The 19,875-nt window shown below is 42.0% G+C and overlaps 1 protein-coding gene across 2 annotated transcripts in view; it reads right to left on the bottom strand.

Annotated features, from left to right (window-relative positions):
* slc25a22a (solute carrier family 25 member 22a) overlaps positions 1-19,875 on the bottom strand; it is a 120,154-nt gene that overhangs the window by 58,925 nt on the left and 41,354 nt on the right. Inside the window, exon 2 of one of the 2 annotated variants that reach the window (XM_078548938.1) lies at positions 17,044-17,185. In XM_078548938.1, coding sequence (XP_078405064.1) covers positions 17,044-17,063 — 20 coding nt within the window. In that variant the 5' untranslated portion in view covers positions 17,064-17,185. Of the gene's footprint in view, positions 1-14,599; positions 14,704-17,043; positions 17,186-19,875 lie in introns of those variants that run through there. The other variant, XM_078548939.1, reaches the window with a different exon arrangement.

Genomic DNA, 19,875 nt, shown 5'->3' with positions numbered 1-19,875 from the left:
ACCTTAATAGGGATGATCTCATGTCCATTGTTATATGGACAAGCGATGCAGCCTTAACTTGTCATCAGCAACCTCACTCAGTCTCCATCACTCCACTACCATGGCTGCCCTGCAGCAGTATAGCAATGAGATGCAACAACATTACCACCCAATCTGCTGTAACTGATCTGAGAATAGACAAGACAACTGGGTTAGGTATGCTTTACAGTGCAGGAGCATGCATGAGGATGTGGGAAATGTGTGCCTTGACCACTGGCGTCCTAGAAGTCTTAGTTTACACCTGCAGCAGCCTTCTTTTTGAAGGTATTAACATTTCAGGGAAAAAAAATTTTGCAGAGTAAATACTACGGTATAGGGCAATGCAAAAAAAAAAAATGAATTTAATATAATGAGTTGTAGGATCAATTCTTCAAAATTTCTAAGTTATTAAAGCTAAATTCAATTTGCAGATTATTTTTGTGCCCTTCAATGAAAAGACATCAGGTGCTGGGCAGGAGTGGGAAAGAGGTAGAAATATTTCAACTTGCACCACTGTAAGCATTGAGATATGGCATACTGTGGTGCAAAGCAAAGCTCCTCAACATAGCCTCAGGAATGTACCTTAATCCCCACCCTCAGTTCAAGAGAGCAACATAGGTAGCATTTTTTTTCCAGCCACCTATACAGCCAGTAATTCTGAATTGCAGTCACTGCTAAAGATTTGGTCAGCAAGAAAAGCAGTCATGAGCCTCGCATGCCAAGCGCGTTCCAGATTTAATCCCTGATCTATGCTGAGTCAGCTGGCCTCAACTGAAATAGCTGCGAAATTTTGCTCTAATGCAACCTGGCTAAGAAGCTGTGAAAAAGAAAGACGAGTCAATGTTCACAGAAAATACAAACTTGCATTTACATTGCACCTTTTGCAACCAATAAAGTATTTTTGGCATGTGGTCATTATTGTAATGTAGGAAACGCAGCAGCCAACTTGTGCGGAGCAAGCTCCCACAAAAGGCAACGAGATAATGACCTGATCATTTGTTTCAGTGATGTTGGTTGAGGGAAAATATTTGGCAGGACGCTTGGGAGAATTTCCATGCTCCTGTTTGAAAGTGCCATGGAATCTTTTACATTCACCTGAGACAGCAGTCGAGGCCTCAGTTTAATGTCTGATCCCAAAGACAGCACCTACGACAGTCCTGCAGTGAAGTATCAGCCTGGCTTTTGTGCTCAAGTCTCTGTAATGGGACTCGGATTCACAGCCTTATGGAAATGGCACTGAACCATGGTTGACAAAGTAAATGAAAGGATGAATGGTCATCGACCTGAAATATTAACTTTGTTTCTCTCTCCACACACGCTGTCAGACCTGCTGAGAATACCTAGCATTTTCTGCTTTACTACCACAAACTAGGATTGTGTTCCCTGGAATTTTGAAGGTTAAGCAATGATTTCATCGAAGTTTTCAAGATATTAAGGGAAACAGATAAGGTAAATTAGGAGAAACGATTTCTGCTAATTGGAGAGTCTAGGACTAGAGGACACAGTCAAAAATTAGAGCCAGATCTTTCAGTTAGGAATTAGGAAAGGTTAGGAAACACTTCTTCAGGCAAAGGGTGGTTGAAGTTTGGAACACTCTTCCTCAAACTGCACTTGGTGCTTGATTTGCTCATTTTAAAACTGGGATTAATAGATTTTTGTTAGCCAACGGTATTATTAAGCAATATGGGGCAAAGGCAGGCTTATGGAGTTAGATCACAGATGAGCCATAATCTCAGTGAAATGTAGAACACAGTCGAGGACTAAATGGCCAACTCCAGTCTTGATCTTGAACCAAAGGCCACAGTTAAGTGTGAACGTCACGTGGAGAGTGTTTTTGGCTTAGTGTTCATGCCCTCTTCGCCCCTGTCACCCCATAGCAAAAATTGTCCATCACTACTTAATGTCATCATCACATATGAGGAACCCGCTTGGGTGAAGACCAAAGATCAGCACTGGCATAGCCCAGAGCAAAGAGAAAGAACTTGCATTTCTAGGAAGGTTGGGGGGGGGGGGGGGGGGGGTGTAATGATTAATTACTAATGCAAAAGCTGAAAGGACAGTTTTCTAAGCATTGCTAATTCAAGTAATCATGGCCATGTGGGACACCAACTAACCGAAAGGAAGCCAGACACTGCTGCTGAACAGAGACTGACTCACTGCAGCTAGCTATTCAAGACTTTTACACATTAACTCCACAGGTTACAGGGATGTATTTTGAGCCATACGAGGCATGCCAACCCCACTGTCTCAAAAATCAAGAGACAAACTCCAGAGATTTGCAATAAAATCATATTTTTTTCCAAACATAAGCCATCATCGATTAATATTCGGTTTATAAACCTCATTTTTGTTTATTTAATCTCCAGCAAGCAAGAAGTCTTTACAAAAACTTTACAAAAATTACTGTATCTGAAAATGCTTTACAAAAAATGTCTTAAAAATCCTACCTGTTATTCCTGCACATGTTAAAGAAGGATCTGCTCTCTCACCAAAGAGACTGCACAGATGGAGGCCGTTCAGCCCACTGTGCCTGCGCCAACTCTTTGGTAGAGCTATCTAATTAGTTACACTTCCCTGCTCTATCCCCAGAGCCCTGTCACTTTTTTTGTCATCATGCATTTATCCAATTCCCTTTTGAAGATTACAATTGCAGATGCTTCCATCATCCTTTCAGGAAATGTATTCTAGATCATGATCATAATTCCTGAAATGCACAGAAGGATAGGGTTAGATGAAAAACAAAAACAGAATTACCTGGAAAAACTCAGCAGGTCTGGCAGCATCGGCGGAGAAGAAATCAGTTAACGTTTCGAGCCTTCATGGCCCTTCAGCAGAACTGAAGCATAGTTAGGAGAAGGGAGAAATATAAACTGGTTTAAGGTGTGTGGGGGGGGGGGGGGGGGGGGGGGAGGAGAGACGTTGAGGGTGTGGTGATTGTGGAGATAAGCAGTGATAGGAGCAGATAATCAAAAGATGTCACAGACAATAGGGTCAAAGAGGTGTTGAAGGTGGTGATATTTGTCTAAGAAAAGTGCTAATTAAGAATGGAAGACAGGATACTCAAAGTACAGCTCTAGTGGGGGTGGGGTGGACAGACTAACAAGGTTTTAGTTTTAGATTTAAAAATAATGGAAATAGGTGGGGAAAGAAGAATCTATATAAATTATTGAAAAAAAAAGGGGGGGGGAAGAAAGACCCAAACCTCCCTGTCGCTTGCCATTTTAACACTCCACCCTGTTCTCTTGCCCACATGTCTGTCCTTGGCTTGCTGCATTGTTCCAGTGAAGCCCAACGCAAACTGGAGGAACAGCACCTCATCTTCCGACTAGGCACTTTACAGCCTTCCGGGCTGAATATTGAATTCAACAACTTTAGATCTTAAACTCCCCCTCCCCCCCATCCCCACCCCGTTTCTCCACCCCCCTCCCTTTTTTTTCAATAATTTATATAGATTCTTCTTTCCCCACCTATTTCCATTATTTTTAAATCTAAAACTAAAACCTTGTTAGTCTGTCCACCCCATCCCCACTAGAGCTGTGAGTATCCTGTCTTCCATTCTTAATTAGCACTTTTCTTAGACAAATATCACCACCTTCAACACCTCTTTGACCCTATTGTCTGTGACATCTTTTGATTATCTGCTCCTATCACTGCTTATCTCCACAATCACCACACCCTCAACGTCTCTGTTCCCCCCCCCCACCCACCTTAAACCAGTTTATATTTCTCCCTTCTCCTAACTATGCTTCAGTTCTGCTGAGGGGCCATGAAGGCTCGAAACATTAACTGATTTCTTCTCCGCCGATGCTGCCAGACCTGCTGAGTTTTTCCAGGTAATTCTGTTTTTGTTTTGGATTTCCAGCATCCGCAGTAGCTTTTAGCTTTTTGTTTTTATCTAGGGTTAGATGAAATAAGTTTGGAGGAGGATCATGTGGAGCATAAACACCAGCATGGGTTAGTTGGGCTGAATGGCCTGTGCGATTGCAGGTACATCTAAGTGAGCAGATGAGATTGCATGAAAGTGAGCCAGGAAGCAATTGTGTGAATGTGTGTGTGTGTGTTTACATGTGAGTAAGTGCATGTGTGAGTGAATATGTGCTTAAGTAAGCGAGTGATTGAGTGTGGGAGCAAGTGATTGACAGTGAGTATTAGTATGTGAACATTGAATGAGGACAGGATCAGGCCTGGTGGTGATGTGCCCCATAGACAAATATTAAAAATTCACCAACCCCTGCCCATCCCAGCCTCTCAGATGGCCAATCAGGTGAGGGCAGCTGATTCCCTTGAAATCTGATCCCAACACCATAAAGGGAGACAGAGAGGAAGAGAGGGTGGAATCATGGACAGTAAACCAGAAACACAGGCCCAGTGGTGGCAAGGTGATGCTAAATGACCAATGTGCTCCCTATCTCTTTCGGGAATTAGCCCCTCCTGGTTGAGACAGGAGCAGCCGGACAATCCCTCCTGTTCGTGAGTCATTCCGACCTACAATGCTGCAAGGGGTGCTTCACCAGCCAGAAGTTTCCAGACTATAACCATACCAACTGGGGCCTGAAGGAGGCAGTGTGAAAGCAGAGGATTCCAGTGGCAGTGACTTGGAGACTGCTAAGTGTCAGCCATTGAGTGGTTGGCTTTAGACTACAAATGCAATTTACATACGTTCTTAGACTGCAGCAGCTACGAGAAAGGTAAATAAATTTATTTATGCCTTTTTAAAATTAATTGAAGTCATGAGAATGCTGCCTAGTGTTACAAATGCTTGGAAGATTATTTTTAGTTTCAAAATTGTAATTGTAAATGGGTAATTGAATGCACACCTGGTCTGAGAGGCTAGCAGACAAGCATGGGGTAATTACAGATTAAAGAGTGGCCAATGTTACGTTAATGAAGCCATTAGGTGTTAGAAGTTAAACAATGGAAGCCTTGTTAACTATCTTTTGAAGAGACGGTCTGTCTGTGAGGACTCGGCGTGGGGGAGTAAATTATTCATGCAATTTTCCCAGATCAGAGGAGGTCTGAACGTACCTGGTAAACAAGGAAAAGTTCTGAAGTATCCATAAGCTCTTCAGATCAAATTGAGTTGCATCTTTATATGAAAGCAAACTTTGTCATTTTGCCATGGAGATGGGTTGAGAGGGGAAGCTTCCTCTCTTTTAATATATCTCTGCTGTTTGGATAGCCTGTGGGGCAGTCAGTCTGGGAGCAGCCTCTAAGATGGCAATTTGTGTCCAGAGCAGCTTGAAACAGGCAGAAAAAGAACCTGCCAGCAGCCAGAACAAGGAGCAGAGAAGTCCTTAGGAACCAGGGGTGCTTCTGATTTGGAGTCACTGCGCAAGGATACAAGTGAGGCACGTGCTCGGGCTGGGGAAATCCAAATTTGAGAGGTGTTGAAGTAGGGCTGAAGGGTTCGCCTCATTGGATGCTAAAGGGGGAATTCCCAGAAAATCCCTCACCGCCGAAGATAGTACTGAAACTACGGAGAATCAGCGTGAATTCCGATGGGAGCTATAACATCTTGGTTTGGTTCCAGGAAAACTGAATGACCACTCACAAAACTAATGCAAAAAGGGATTCCTGATTGAAATCAAAAGTAGAATGGGGAGTTCATATCTGTCCAGTATGTTGGTTTGAACTATGAATGCTTTTGTATTCCTTTTATACTAGCAGCCAGTCTCTTTTCATACTAATAAAAACAAAAAACTACTGCGGATGCTGGAAATCCGAAACAAAAACAGAATTACCTGGAAAAACTCAGCAGGTCTGGCAGCATCGGCGGAGAAGAAAAGAGTTGACGTTTCGAGTCCTCATGACCCTTCAGCAGAACTGAGTAAAGTTAGGAGAGGGGTGAAATATAAGCTGGTTTAAGGTTCGGTTGGGGGGGCGGGGGGTTGTGGGGACAAGCAAGCAGTGATAGGAGCAGATAATCAAAAGATGTCACAGACAAAAGGAACAAAGAGGTGTTGAAAGTGGTGATATTATCTAAGAAAATGTGCTAATTAAGAATGGATGGCAGGACACTCAAGGTACAGCTCTAGTGGGGTTGGGGTGGAAAGACTGACAGGGTATTACAGTTATAGATTTAAAAATAATGGAAATAGGTGGGAAAAGAAAAATCTATAAAAATTATTGGAAAAAACAACAGGGAGGGGGAAGAAACGGAAAGGGGGTGGGGATGGGGGAAGGAGTTTAAGATCTAAAGTTGTTGAATTCAATATTCAGTCCGGAAGGCTGTGCCTAGTCGGAAGATGAGGTGCTGTTCCTCCAGTTTGCGTTGGGCTTCACTGGAACAATGCAGCAAGCCAAGGACAGACATGTGGGCAAGAGAGCAGGGTGGAGTGTTAAAATGGCAAGCAACAGGGAGGTTTGGGTCTTTCTTGCGGACAGACCGCAGGTGTTCTGCAAAGCGCTTGCCCAGTTTGCGTTTGGTCTCTCCAATGTAGAGGAGACCGCATTGAGAGCAACGAATGCAGTAGACTAAGTTAGGGGAAATGCAAGTGAAATGCTGCTTCACTTGAAAGGAGTGTTTGGGCCCTTGGACGGTGAGGAGAGAGGAAGTGAAAGGGCAGGTGTTGCATCTTCTGCGTGGGCATGGGGAGGTGCCATAGGTGGGGGTTTAGGAGTAGAGGGTGATGGAAGAGTGGACCAGGGTGTCCCGGAGGGTGCGATCCCTACGGAATGCCGCCAGGGGGGGTGAAGGGAAGATGTGTTTGGTGGTGGCATCATGCTGGAGTTGGCGGAAATGGCGGAGGATGATCCTTTGAATGCGGAGGCTGGTGGGGTGATAAGTGAGGACAAGGGGGACCCTATCATATTTCTGGGAGGGAGGAGAAGGCGTGAGGGCGGATGCGCGGGAGATGGGCCGGACATGGTTGAGGGCCCTGTCAACGACCGTGGGTGGAAAACCTTGGTTAAGGAAGAAGGAGGACATGTCAGAGGAACTGTTTTTGAAGGTAGCATCATCAGAACAGATGCGACGGAGGCGAAGGAACTGAGAGAATGGGATGGAGTCCTTACAGGAAGCGGGGTGTGAGGAGCTGTAGTCGAGGTAACTGTGGGAGTCGGTAGGCTTGTAATGGATATTGGTGGACAGTCTATCTTCGGAAATTGAGACAGAGAGGTCAAGGAAGGGAAGGGAAGTGTCAGAGATGGACCATGTGAAAATGATGGAGGGGTGGAGATTGGAAGCAAAATTAATAAATTTTTCCAGGTCCCGATGAGAGCATGAAGCCGCACCGAAGTAATCATCGATGTACCGGAGAAAGAGTTGTGGGAGGGGGCCGGAGTAGGACTGGAACAAGGAATGTTCCACATACCCCATAAAGAGACAGGCATAGCTGGGGCCCATGCGGGTACCCATAGCCGCACCTTTTATTTGGAGGAAGTGAGAGGAGTCAAAGGAGAAATTGTTCAGTGTGAAAACAAGTTCAGCCAGATGGAGGAGAGTAGTGGTGGATGGGGATTGTTCGGGCCTCTGTTCAAGGAAGAAGCTAAGGGCTCTCAGACCATCCTGGTGGGGGATGGAGGTGTAGAGGGATTGGACGTCCCTCTCCCTCTTCGTACTCCCTCTTTGCTTCTCTTATTTGCTTCTTCACCTCTCCTTTGAACCTTCTGTATTCAGCTTGGCTTTCTCTTTGGCTTTGTTTTTTCTACCTGACACCTATCATAAGCACACATTTTTTTCTGTATCTAATTTCTTTCTCCTTTGCCACCAAGGGAGTCTGGATTTGTTTGTCCTACTTTTCCTTTTCAAGGGAACATACCTTGACTGTACCTGAATCATCTCTTCCTTGAAGGTAGCCCATTGATCAGCTACCATTTATCCTGTCAACCTTTGACTCCAATGTATTTGGCCCAGATCCATTCTTACCTTATTGAAAAAAGCAAAATACTGCAGATGCTGGAAATCTGAAACAAAAACAAAAATAGCTGGAAAAACTTGGCCCTACTTCAACACTATATTTCCTTAGTTTTGATGAAGAGTCATACGGACTCGAAATGTTAACTGTATTCCTCTCCACAGAAGCTGCCAGACCTGCTGAGTTTTTCCAGCTATTTTTGTTACCCTATTGAAGTTGGCTTTCCCCCAGTTAATTTTTCTCACTCTGGATTGTCCTTTGTCCTTTTCCATAGTCATCATAGTATGGTGCAATGATTGCTGTCCCCTAAATGTTCTCCCACTGACACTTGATCAACTTGGTCCACCACATGTCAAAGAATCAGCCCCAGCAGTGCCTCCTTCATTGCTGGACTGGAAACATACTGAAGAAAATTCTCCTGAACACTTCAAGAAATTTTCAGGAATCTTGGTCCTCTCTACCCTTTACACTACTACTATCCCAGACTATATTTGGATAATTAAAGTCCCCCTTTATAAGTATTCTATAATTTTTGCACCTCTCTGTAATTTATTTTCAAATTTATTCCTCTCCATCCTTCCCACTAGTTGGCGGTCTATCGACTACACCAAGCAATGTAATTGCACCTTTTTTGTTCCTGAGCTCGAGCCAAGTAGATACTGTCTGCCTGGGACACCCTCTCTCTCTAGCATTGCACTGCTCTCCTTAATCAATACTGCCACCCCTTCCCCTTTTCTCCCTGTCCTTTCTTTCCTGAACACTTTGAACCCAAGAATATTTAACACCCAATCCAGCTCCTTCTTTGAGCCAGGTCTCTGCTATATCGTCTTCCTTCTCCACACTCTTTGTAGCCCTGCTGCTTTCACTGATTCTCGCTGTTCAGTCTGAGCTATCGCCCTTCCCGCTCCGCACTATTTATATTCCCACTGCTTTCGCTGTTTCTCACCACTCAGACTGAGCTCCCGCCTTCCCTCTCTGCGCTCTTTGTAACCCTGCTGCTCTCGCTGTTTCTTGCTGCTTGGACTCAAGTAAAAGGGTGGTGAAAGGAGGACTGGGGCATATTAGGGACCAAAAATGGGATTTACACATGGAGGCAGGGGGCATAGCTGAAGTATTAAATGAATACTTTGCATCTCTCTTTACCAAGGTAGAAGATGCTACCCAGGCCATGGTAGATGAGGTAATTCAGACACGAGATGGGTTTAAAATTGAAAAGGAAGTGGTGTTGGATAGGTTATTGGTACTTAAGGTTGATAAGGCACTGGGACTGGATGAGATGCATCCAAGGATACTGAGGGAAGCGAGAGTGCAAATTATAGAGGCACTGGCCATAATTTTTCAGTCTTCCTTAGACTTAGGGATGGCCCCAGAGGACTGGAGAACTGAAGACGTTACACCCTCATTCAAAAAAAGAATGTAAAGATAAGCCCAGCAACTACTGGCCAGTCAGTTTAATTTTGGTGGTGGGAAAACTCCTAGAAACAATAATTCAGGACAAAATTAATAGTCACATGGACAAATGTGGGTTAATAAAGGAAAGCCAGCATGGATTTCTTAAGGGAAAATCATGTTTAACTAATTTGCTGGAATTTTTTTTTGAAGAGGTAACAGGGAGAGTTGATAAGGGCAATGTTGTTGGTGTGGTACATATGGACTTTCAAAAGATATTTGATATAGTGCCGCACAACAGACTTGCGATCAAAGTTATAACTCATGGAATAAAAGGGATAGTAGTAACATGGATATGGAATTGGCCAAGCGACAGGAAACAGAGTAGTGGTTAATGGATGTTTTTCATGCTGGAGGAAGATTTGTAGTGGAGTTCCCCAGGGGTCAATGGTGGGGCCCTTGCTTTTCCTGATATTGTCACAAAACTATCATATTTTTAATAATATTATTGTGGGATATTGTAAAGTAGACTTATGTGTGTGTGTGTGTGTGGATGGTTCTGTGTGACTGATTTAATTAAATTAGAGATGGATAAACTGCAAGGTTGAAATTATCAAAAGAATTAGGTGTAAAAGGGCATGTGAAATGCTAATGAGTGAACTAGGCTAAAGTCTCAGCAGATAGGGTGTGAATGAAAGTTGCATTTTAAGATAAGTGGAGAGGTGTTTGGTTTTCAAAGAGACATGGTAGGATGTTTACAGCTAACAAGATAAATAAGGCAGGTTATTACATTGATTTTCCCCAAAAGTGGAAGCCAATATGATAGCATAAAAGATTTTTATATTATGGGAGAATTAAATTCCAAAGGCATAGGGGAACAATGGGATTTACAAAGCACAGGAGGAAAAATATATTTAAAGAAGGATGGAACGCTGTATGAGGGGTGGCTGGGTAGTATCCGAAAGGTACACCATGTGAAACAGACTTGGGGGAAAAGCCTCTAGCCATTTTGAAAAAGTCTGCTGTTCCAGTCACCAAAATTGTGTTAAAAGCCTTTGGAATTCCACTGTTGAGTGGGTGCTTGTGGTAACCTTGCTGGATTATCGCTATAAATTTAACATCTAATTTGGACTGTTGCCTTAAGGGGGTGTGCAATTGGGAGTCTGGTTAACTAGGAATTTTGGGAATTGTTATACTATTAAGCAACGGTATAATTGTAATATTGTGCATATGTTTTATTCATTTCTTTTGTTAATAAATGTTTTAATTTAATTTGTAAAATCTCTAAAGATGTTAGTGGACTTATTAGTTCTGAATTCAGTGCAAAAACTTTCTCGTAATAAATGGCCAAGTTTCCCTTGTGGATTTGGTCAGCCTGGCAAATACCACCTGCCATATCAGAATAAAATGTATTACAGTAATGATGTGGACCTCGGAATAATTTCAAAGTTTGTAGAAGATACAAAATGTGAAAGCATTGTGAGCTGTAAGGAGGATAGTGAGGAGGAGAAGTTCAAAGGGACATAGACAAGTTGGTGGAATGGGCGAACAAGTGGCAGGTGAAGTTTAGTGCAGAGAAGTTTAATGCAGAGAAGTGTGAAGTGATTCATTTTGGTAGGAAGAACATGGAGAGACAATATAAAATAAAGGGTACAACTCTAAATGGGGAACCAGGAGCAGAAGGATCTGGGTGTATATGTGCATAAATCATTGAAGGTGACAGGGCAGTTTGAGAGAGCAGTTAATTAAGCATATAGGTTCTATTGATAGGGACATAGAGTACAAGATCAAGGAGGTTATGTTGAACTTGTATAAGTCACTAGTTCGGCCTCAGCTGATGTAATCTGTCCAATTCTGGGCGCTGCACTTTAGGAATGGTGTGAAGGTATTCAAGAGGGTGAGAATAGATTCATGAGAATGGTTCCAGGGATGAGGAACTTCAGTTATGAAACTAGACTGGGAAGTTAGCACTGTTTTCCTTGGAGAAAAGAAGGCTGAGAGGAGATTTGATAGAGGTATTCAAAATCATGCGGTGTCTGGACAGAGGAGCTAGGGAGAAGCTGTTTCCACTCATGAAAGGATCGAGAACAAAAGGGCACAGATTTGAAGTTAATTAGTAAAAGAAGCAAAATTGATATGAGGAGAAATTTTACGCAGCAAGTGGTTATGGCTTGGAAGGCACTGCCTGATAGTGTGGTGGAGGCAGGTGCAACTGAAGCATTCAAAAGGGAAGTTGATCGTTATCTGAAAAGGAAGAATATCCAGGGTTACAGGGAGAAGGCGGGGGTAATGGCACAAAGTGATTTGCTCATTTGGAGAGCTGGTCCAGACACAATGGGCCAAATGGCCTCCTTCTGCATTGTAACAATTCTGTGTTTCTGTGAAGATACAGTGTTAAGTTAGTAGTGCTTGTTTTGTTTGGACATTTGTCACAATAAAGATATTTTGTTTAAAACATGGAATCTTGTTGCTTGGTCCTTTTCAGTTAATAACTGGGAATTTGCGTTTCTTTCTAAATGTTACCAATCTCTACTGAGATCGTAACACTTGCTCCATAGCACTCTTGTTGGCTGTGATTACATGATCTATTTGGAGCAGGACAGAGCAGCCTACAAAAGGTGCATTTTTAAGTACCTGTGAGGATTCCTAAGATTTCAGAGCCCAAGTGCAAGATCATGAGTGAGGCTGGATTTCACATAGAAATCACATTTCATGATAAATTCATGAGAATTTGCATGTCTGCCATATAAAAAAATGTTGCAGGCACTGAGCTTTTATACTCTTGGGACTCAACTCCTTCAAAGCTAACTCAGGAAATTACATAACAGTAAGAATGGCGCAAGAGGGAAATGGGGAATGATAATCTGTATTCTAACTGAATAGGACATTATCCCAAACTAATCCCTCCTATCTTGTACTATCAACTCAGCCTACACTGGGATTGATTGAAACTGGTTATAGCAGGAAGCAGTTAAGTTAATTGGGAAAAATCAACACATTCCAGTTGATTGTACAAGATGCAGAGCCAAGGCAGCTGGGTCAGAATCAAATTTCCCTGCCAAAGAAAAAAGAACTCGCTCCCTCCCATTAAAGTCTCAATGTGGATTTTCAAGGTTTTTCACATTACTGTGGTGAGCTCAGCACAGGTCCACAACACAGCAAACACTGAACTGTCAAAACTTCTGACAGATCATACTTTTACAACCAATAACAAAGCTGTGCCTCCCAACGATGAACTATAACAACTACATATGTGGGTACAATACAGGTGGTTTTAACTTTGGGCCAGCTACTTGAGCTAACTTCTCGTGAAGCTGAAAGAATGGGGGTATTCCCAGTGAAGTTCTCATTTTTAATGGAAGGGAGGGAGGGAGGGCGGTGAGAAAACTCAAGACTTCCAAACCTATAAAATGTTGGATTATGACTGTAGGTATGATTAGTAATGTAATTTGTAGACTTACTAGTTACAACTGTCTTGTTTGCATCCGTTGACATACGAAAGTGCACTTGATGTCTGTCTATGTCTGCATAATAAAGATTTTGTTCCATTCAAAGATAACTAGAAAAGAGGGAGTTCACTTCAACAGATGACCCACACTGTAGACAACCATGAATATGGGTTGGGAGTTTATATAGAGGAAGGGATTAAGTGAGGATAGGAGGTCAATGAATTTAGACAGAACATAGGAACTGGAGTAGACTATTTAACTCCTTCAGCCTGTTTCAATTCAATGAGGTCATGGTTGATCTGTGACTGAACTCCATATGCCCACCTTCATCCCATATATCCCAACACCTTTAGCTGAAAAAGATTTATCAATCCCGAATTTAAATTTAGCAATGACTTCAGTGCAGTGACTGGAGGAGGAAGGCAATAAAGCTCTCTCATCGAGGAAACTGTTTGTGCTACCCGGGTGGGCAATATTTTAAAGGATTTTAAATGACAGATGAGAGGGTTGGAACAAGCCGAGATGCCCAAAGGAAGAGGAACTGCCAGAGGAACAAGAGGACCTGCAAGGCCGCTTTTGGGCTGCGGACCAGCTGATCCTAAATAGTCATTTGGACAGGCACAGGATTAATGATGAAGTGAGGAAATTGGGCATGCTGCCAAGAGCCTTAATTATCTTTCATTACTATTCTCCACAGTGATCTGGCCACACAGTGAGAACAGACACAAACTGTGGTCCTGCCAAATGAGTTCAGAACTCACTGAAAACCTGAAACTCAAAGAAAAGAGTTAGTACGAACAACAGTTCATGTTAGAGGGGACCTAGAGGGTGTGGGAAAAGCATTAAATGAACTGGTTTTGTGAGCGAGATTGAATGACAGATCAATGGTGCATTCGTGTGGCTTCTTATGATTTGGCCCACAGTTTATAACAGGAGCAGATTAGTACTATTCAAATTGCCACTGATGTGCTCCAAAGGGTATGGATTTGACTTTATATTAAGTAGTGATGCCAAATTAACGTTACTATCGTCCCTAATCTAACCCATTCTTTCCCAGGACCTCAAAACTGCATTCTTTCCACTTTACTCATTATTTCTTGATCTACCTCACAGAAATATAGGAGCTACACTCCACCTAGTTCACCTTCTCCTATCCTGGTAGTCACATTGTAGCGAAGTTGTTTTCATTTGTGAGCGAGACCAGAATTAGGGGCCATACAGACAAGGTAGTCTGTAACAAATCCATTAGGGAATTTAAGAGAAACTTATTTTGCTGGATAAAAGCAAAATATTGCGGAAGCTAGAAACCTGAAATAAAAACGGAAAATGCTGGAAAAGCTCAGCGGGTCTGGCAGCATCTGCGGAGAGAGAAATAGAGTTAACGTTTCGAGTCCGTATGACTTCTTCAGTGCGGACTTCATACAGACTTGAAACGTTAACTCTGGTTCTCTCTCCACAGATGCTGCCAGACCTGCCGAGTTTTCCAGCATTTTCTGTTTTTATTTCCTTGGAGAATGGTCAGAATGTGTAACATGCTACAACAGGGAGCAGTCGAGGCAAGTAGCATTCAAGAGGAAACATGAGGGAGGGAAAAAAAGGATATGTTGACACAGACAAAAGGGTGCGGGTGGAGGCTTATGAAAAGCATAATCACCAACATGGTACAACCAACATACTATGTAATGTTATGATGATAATGGAGTTAGAGAAGGAAAATGCCAGTGGTGGAGATCTTTGGAAATTATAGATCCAAAGTCATCATTTTCCTTCTAAGAATGCTAACCTTATCCCACATGTCATGTCTCAAAATACTCATACACGGTATCCCAAAATGTTATTTTCCGAAAGAAATCTATCTAATTTGCATTTGAATTAATCAATACTAACCGCTTCCATCGTCTCCATAGGGAGTCTGCTCCACAGATTGGCCACGTGCTCACTGAGATCTTCTATCTAACTTATCAGCCCTGGTAGTGTCCTGCACTGCGGGCCTTGACCTTTCACCTGGGTTTTGCAACAAAGAAAAGTACATTCTAGCTGACATCAAGGTCTACCAAAAATCAGATATCATGATGTTCAGCCCTTTTAACATTAAATTTATGAAGAATTCTCAGTTTCACAGTCCCATTTGGTTTCAACAATCACTCAATTTGAAATAAACTCAAAGCTGATCCAAATCAGCTACAAAGCCAGTCGTGAGTTTATCACCAGCTGGATTTAATGCTGTCCTTTCAAAAATGCCATCTCATTGTCAGCAAAGCAGGCACAGTAATTTATCAAAAGTACATTTTTGCAGATAGTTACATAATGGAAACTGGATAAAGCTCAGCTCTGGGGGTTATACACTAGTCTTTGACTTTTGGGGACTTGGTTTGAGTATGATAGTTTATAGAACCATAGAACGGTTACAGCATAGAAGGAAGCCATTTGGCCCATCATAGCTGTGCTGGCTCTCTGCAAGAGCAGCTCAGCTAGTCCCACTCCCCTGCCCTTTTCCCGTAGCCCTGCAAATTCTCTCGAGGTGCCTATCCAATTCCCTTTAGAAAAACACAATTGAATCCTTTTCCATACCTAATCTAAACTTTACAATACTATGATCACTGTTCCCTAATGTTCCTCTACTGACACTTGATCCACCTCATTCCCCAGAGCCAGATCAGCAATGATACCTTCATCATTGGGATGGAAACATACTGATCAAGAAAATCTCCTCAACACATTTCAAAAACTCTTCCCCCTCTCTGCCCTTTACACTACTGCTATCCCTATCCCAATTTATAGTTGGATAATTATCACCACTCCAGAGTTTTTGTAGCTCTCTGTAATTTCCCTGCCAACTTGCTCCTCCATATCTTTCCCACTAGTTGGTGGCCTACACCCAGTAGTGTAATGTCACTCTGTTTCCTAACTCTAACCAAACAGATTCTATCCTTGACACTGCCACCGCATCCCCCCCGCTCCCCCACCCCAAAGGACATCCTCTCTCTCTCCAGCACTAGAGTATTCTCCTTAATCGTTACAGCCACCACGCCTGCTTTCTTTCCTTTCCTATCTTTCCTGAATATCTTTTATCCAAGAATATTTAGTTCTCAGTCCTACCCTTTTTTGAGCTAAGTTTCCGTTATCACCACAACATTATATCCCTATTATTATGTTGGGAAGGGTAATGTCACATAGGTGAAGTAAAGGGTGTTATTCTGAGGTTGAAGGGGAGGGGAGAAGAGACCAGATGGAGCTTACCTCTGTGTCTAATCATGACCAGCAATATGCCTTGCTGACATGGATTACCTAAAATGTGAAGTGTTCCTTTTCTCAGCACAAATATGCTGACAACAAAAAAATCACTGCAGGAGAAAAAAGCTGAGAGAAACCATCTTTTCCAAGCTGCAAACAAAATTTAGTACATAAAAGTAAGTTAAGCAAAATCCTCTCCAGAAAGTAGTCAGGTGAATCTTGCAGAAGGTAAAATTATCAGTGTAACGCTCCTCTTGCGATGCAGTGCTTAGTGTATCAGAGAGCTGAGAAATTAGAGTCTGCCTATCAAAGTCACTTATGAGTAAAACAATTTATGCCTAAACATCTGCTCCCATGACTTTTTAGGAGGTAAGCATGTCACATGTAGTTATAATGATCAAGAAGGTTTGAGATTTAGTTTCTAGTCCATGCTGAGTTATAATAGAAAGCTGTTAATTTGAAGTCATTTTTTTCCTTAAAAAACGAATTATTTAATGATATAAATTTATTCTATTAATATAACAGGCTTATTTTCTGTGATTTTAATATAAATTAACAGAAATTCTTATTATGAAATTTCAATTAATTGGAGCATTAATTGTAGATACTCACAACCAAGGTGCTACACTAAGCTCATTGTTCTTGGGATTGGAAGAGGGTAAGGCAATGAGGTAGGAGGGAGAACAAACGAGGTTCACTCTTTTTCATGATACAGCATAACTGGTTAAAGATGGAGATATCGGGTGAGGGGAGGAAAACAACTGTGATGACCTCCACAGCTGAACAGCTGTTCAAAAGTCATTGGATAGATTTAAACAAGAAGAATAGGCATGGTTGACCAATGTCAGTGAAACTGTACCCCGGTGTGCGCCAGCACTTTGGAGGGGAGATAAATGGAAAGATTAAAAGAGTGCGACCCAGAATTAAAACAGATTCCTCATTAGGATTTGAACTTTTAGTCACTCATGTTGTAGTGCCTATAGATATGGGGATAGGTATCTAATTATTGATTTTAGATAGAATTTATTTTACACATGCATAAAAATAATTCTAGACAAAAGATTTTACAATGGTGAAAATAACATCAATGCAAATACCTGATTTGTTTATCAGCCATTTAATTCAAAACACAAATCTTCTGCAGAAAGAAAGATTCTTCAACTCGATGTTAAATCCACAAAGTAACCTCAGAGATTTGTGCAGCCAGGTGGAGTTCAATTGTTTACTTAACTCGGTCACCTGTAAATAGAATGGAGCCAAATCAGAAATCTCACCATTAAATAACTAATGCACAAAAGGAAGTCTAAATATTTACTGAACATTAAATGGATATGATGCTCAGGCTATATTTTGTGTATATAACATACATAATCTTCTTCTTACAAGTTACAAATGCTGAGCTGGAGGATACACAAATTATAACATGTACTCTTTTTGTAATAACAGGAATACTATGCCATTTTTTTTGAGTCACCAACATCAAAGGACTGAATAAGTCAAATTCTGCTTTTATTAACACAGTACTTTTGGTCTGTCCATCAGTCCATGAATCAGTCCACTAATCTGGGAAAACAGTAAACGCAATGGTTTCACCCATATATTAATCTTTTCTTTATCACTTTTCACAAACCTCAGATACACAGGTGGTGAGTGGGCGACATGCAGCAGGCAGAAATTAAGCAGGTGCAATTCAGCAATGATTTTTTTTTATTCGTTCATGGGATGTGGGCATTGCTGGCTAGGTCAGCATTTATTGTCCATCCTGAATTGTCCTTGAGAACTGAGTGGCTTGCTAGGCCATTTCAGAGGGCATTTAAGAGTCAACCACATTGCTGTGTGTCTGGAGTTGCATGTAGGCCAGGCCAGGTAAGGACAGTAGATTTCATTCCCTAAAGGACATTAGTGAACCACATGGATTTTTACGACAATCGACAATGTCATCATTAAACTTTTAATTCCAGATTTTTTATTGAATTCAAATTTTCACCATCTGCCATGGTGGGATTCCCAGAACGTGACCTTGGGTATCTGGAGTACTAGTCCAGTGACAATACTACTTAATTTGAAAGAGATGCTGAGCTTTGGTAGCATTAAAGACTGCGTACAAGCGCAAAGTGAAGGAAGGCTGAACCTGGGGCTGGATAGCATTGAGATTTGGGGTTGGGGGGGTGCAGTAGCGGGTGTGCAGGGATTCCTCTCTGATCAGTTGTGATCAGTTCTATTTCTAAAAATATATGAGCCAAGCAAGATTTCCTTTGTATATAAATGCTGAAGAACCCCTACACTCTCCCGACTAGTGATCCCAAACTCTACCCAAGAATTCTACCATTCCAGAGTACTCATTACAGTGTAGCCAAATCACGGGACCTCTGTCCTCTATCATTCTTCTACACTCCAGGATCCCCACTTCAACTCTGCCTAACTCCAGGACTATCACTTCAGTGCTACCAAAGCCCCTGAGCCATCCTAGTGCTGATAAATAAACCCCCTTTCCAATGCAGCTAAAATGTCAGATATCTACTTTCAATTTGCTACATTTTGTATGCTGCCATTTTTAAAAGACCAGGACAAATAAAACAAAATATTAGGCAAGGATATATATGACCAAACAGTCATTCATTTACAATTTTCATAGAATGTTAAATTAGTGCAGAATTTAATTCCCAAACAACAGTAAGATTCTGAAACACGCATGTAACAGTAATGGAATTGGACTGATTCAGTCACCATGAACCAGCATTGTTTCCTAGCTGGCACAACATCACTATTATTAGTAAATTTCATATCCTCCAATTTACTGTCGGTAATGCCAGCTCTTTTGACATGGTAGGCATTAAAATACATATATGTCACATAAACAAACAGCACCATGAATTTATCTGGATATGAACTGATAAAATGACCACCATCTGGCAAGTTAATCAAGCTCTGCTGCTCCATCCGGAACTAATAATCCAAAGATTGAGTGTTCAAATTCCACTATGATCATTAATGAATGTGAATTCAGTTTCCGAACAAAAAAATCTAGAAGTAAACGTGGCCATGAAACAGTTGGCTTGTCATTAAAGAAAACAGTTCACAAATGTCCTTCAGAGCAGTGATTCTCAAACTGGGGTCAGCTGACCTCTGGGGTACATAGGGCATAGTGCATCCACCATATGTCCAGTGCCAAGTGATTTGGTTATCTCACACAGCAGGGGAGCACACATAGAAGAGTGCTGAGTGAAACCAAAGTAAATACCTGTTTTCTTGAAAGCATTATTTTAATATTCTTTCATGGAGCACGTTGATGTTGCACATTATATAGTATTATAATTTAGATGGGGGCCAAGGCGGCTATTCTATTTGAAAGGGGTCCTTCAGCCAAAATAAAGTTTGAGAACCACTGCTTTAGAGAAGATGTCCTACTGCTCTCCCTCAATCTAGCCTATCTGTGACTCCAGTATCATACTTATGTGACAATATCCAGGGTTGGGCTGACAAGTGGCAAGTAACATTTGCGCCACACAAGTGCCAGGCAAAGACCATCTCCAACAAGAGAGAATCTAACCATCGCCCCATGACGTTCAATGACATTACCATTGCTGAATCCCCTGCTATCAACTTCCTGGGGGTTACCACTGACCAGAAACTGAACTGAACTAGCCATATAAATACAGTGGCTACAAAAGCATGTCAGAGGGTAGGAATCCTGCGGTGAGTAACTCGCCTACTCTCCTGTCGCCTGGATAAGTGCAGCTCCAACAACATTCAAGAAGCTTCACATGATTCGGGACAAAGCAGCCCGCTTGATTGGCACCCCTTCCACAAACATTCACTCCCTCCACCACTGCCAAACAGTGGCAGCAGTGTGTACCATCTACAAGGTGCACTGCAGAAACTCACCAAGGCTCCTTCACCAGAGCCTTCCAAATCTACCATCTAGAAGG

Source organism: Cetorhinus maximus, chromosome 9 (assembly GCF_964194155.1).
Source record: "Cetorhinus maximus chromosome 9, sCetMax3.hap1.1, whole genome shotgun sequence".
Lineage (NCBI taxonomy): Eukaryota > Metazoa > Chordata > Chondrichthyes > Lamniformes > Cetorhinidae > Cetorhinus > Cetorhinus maximus.
This window is presented reverse-complemented; position numbering and strand designations above follow the sequence as displayed.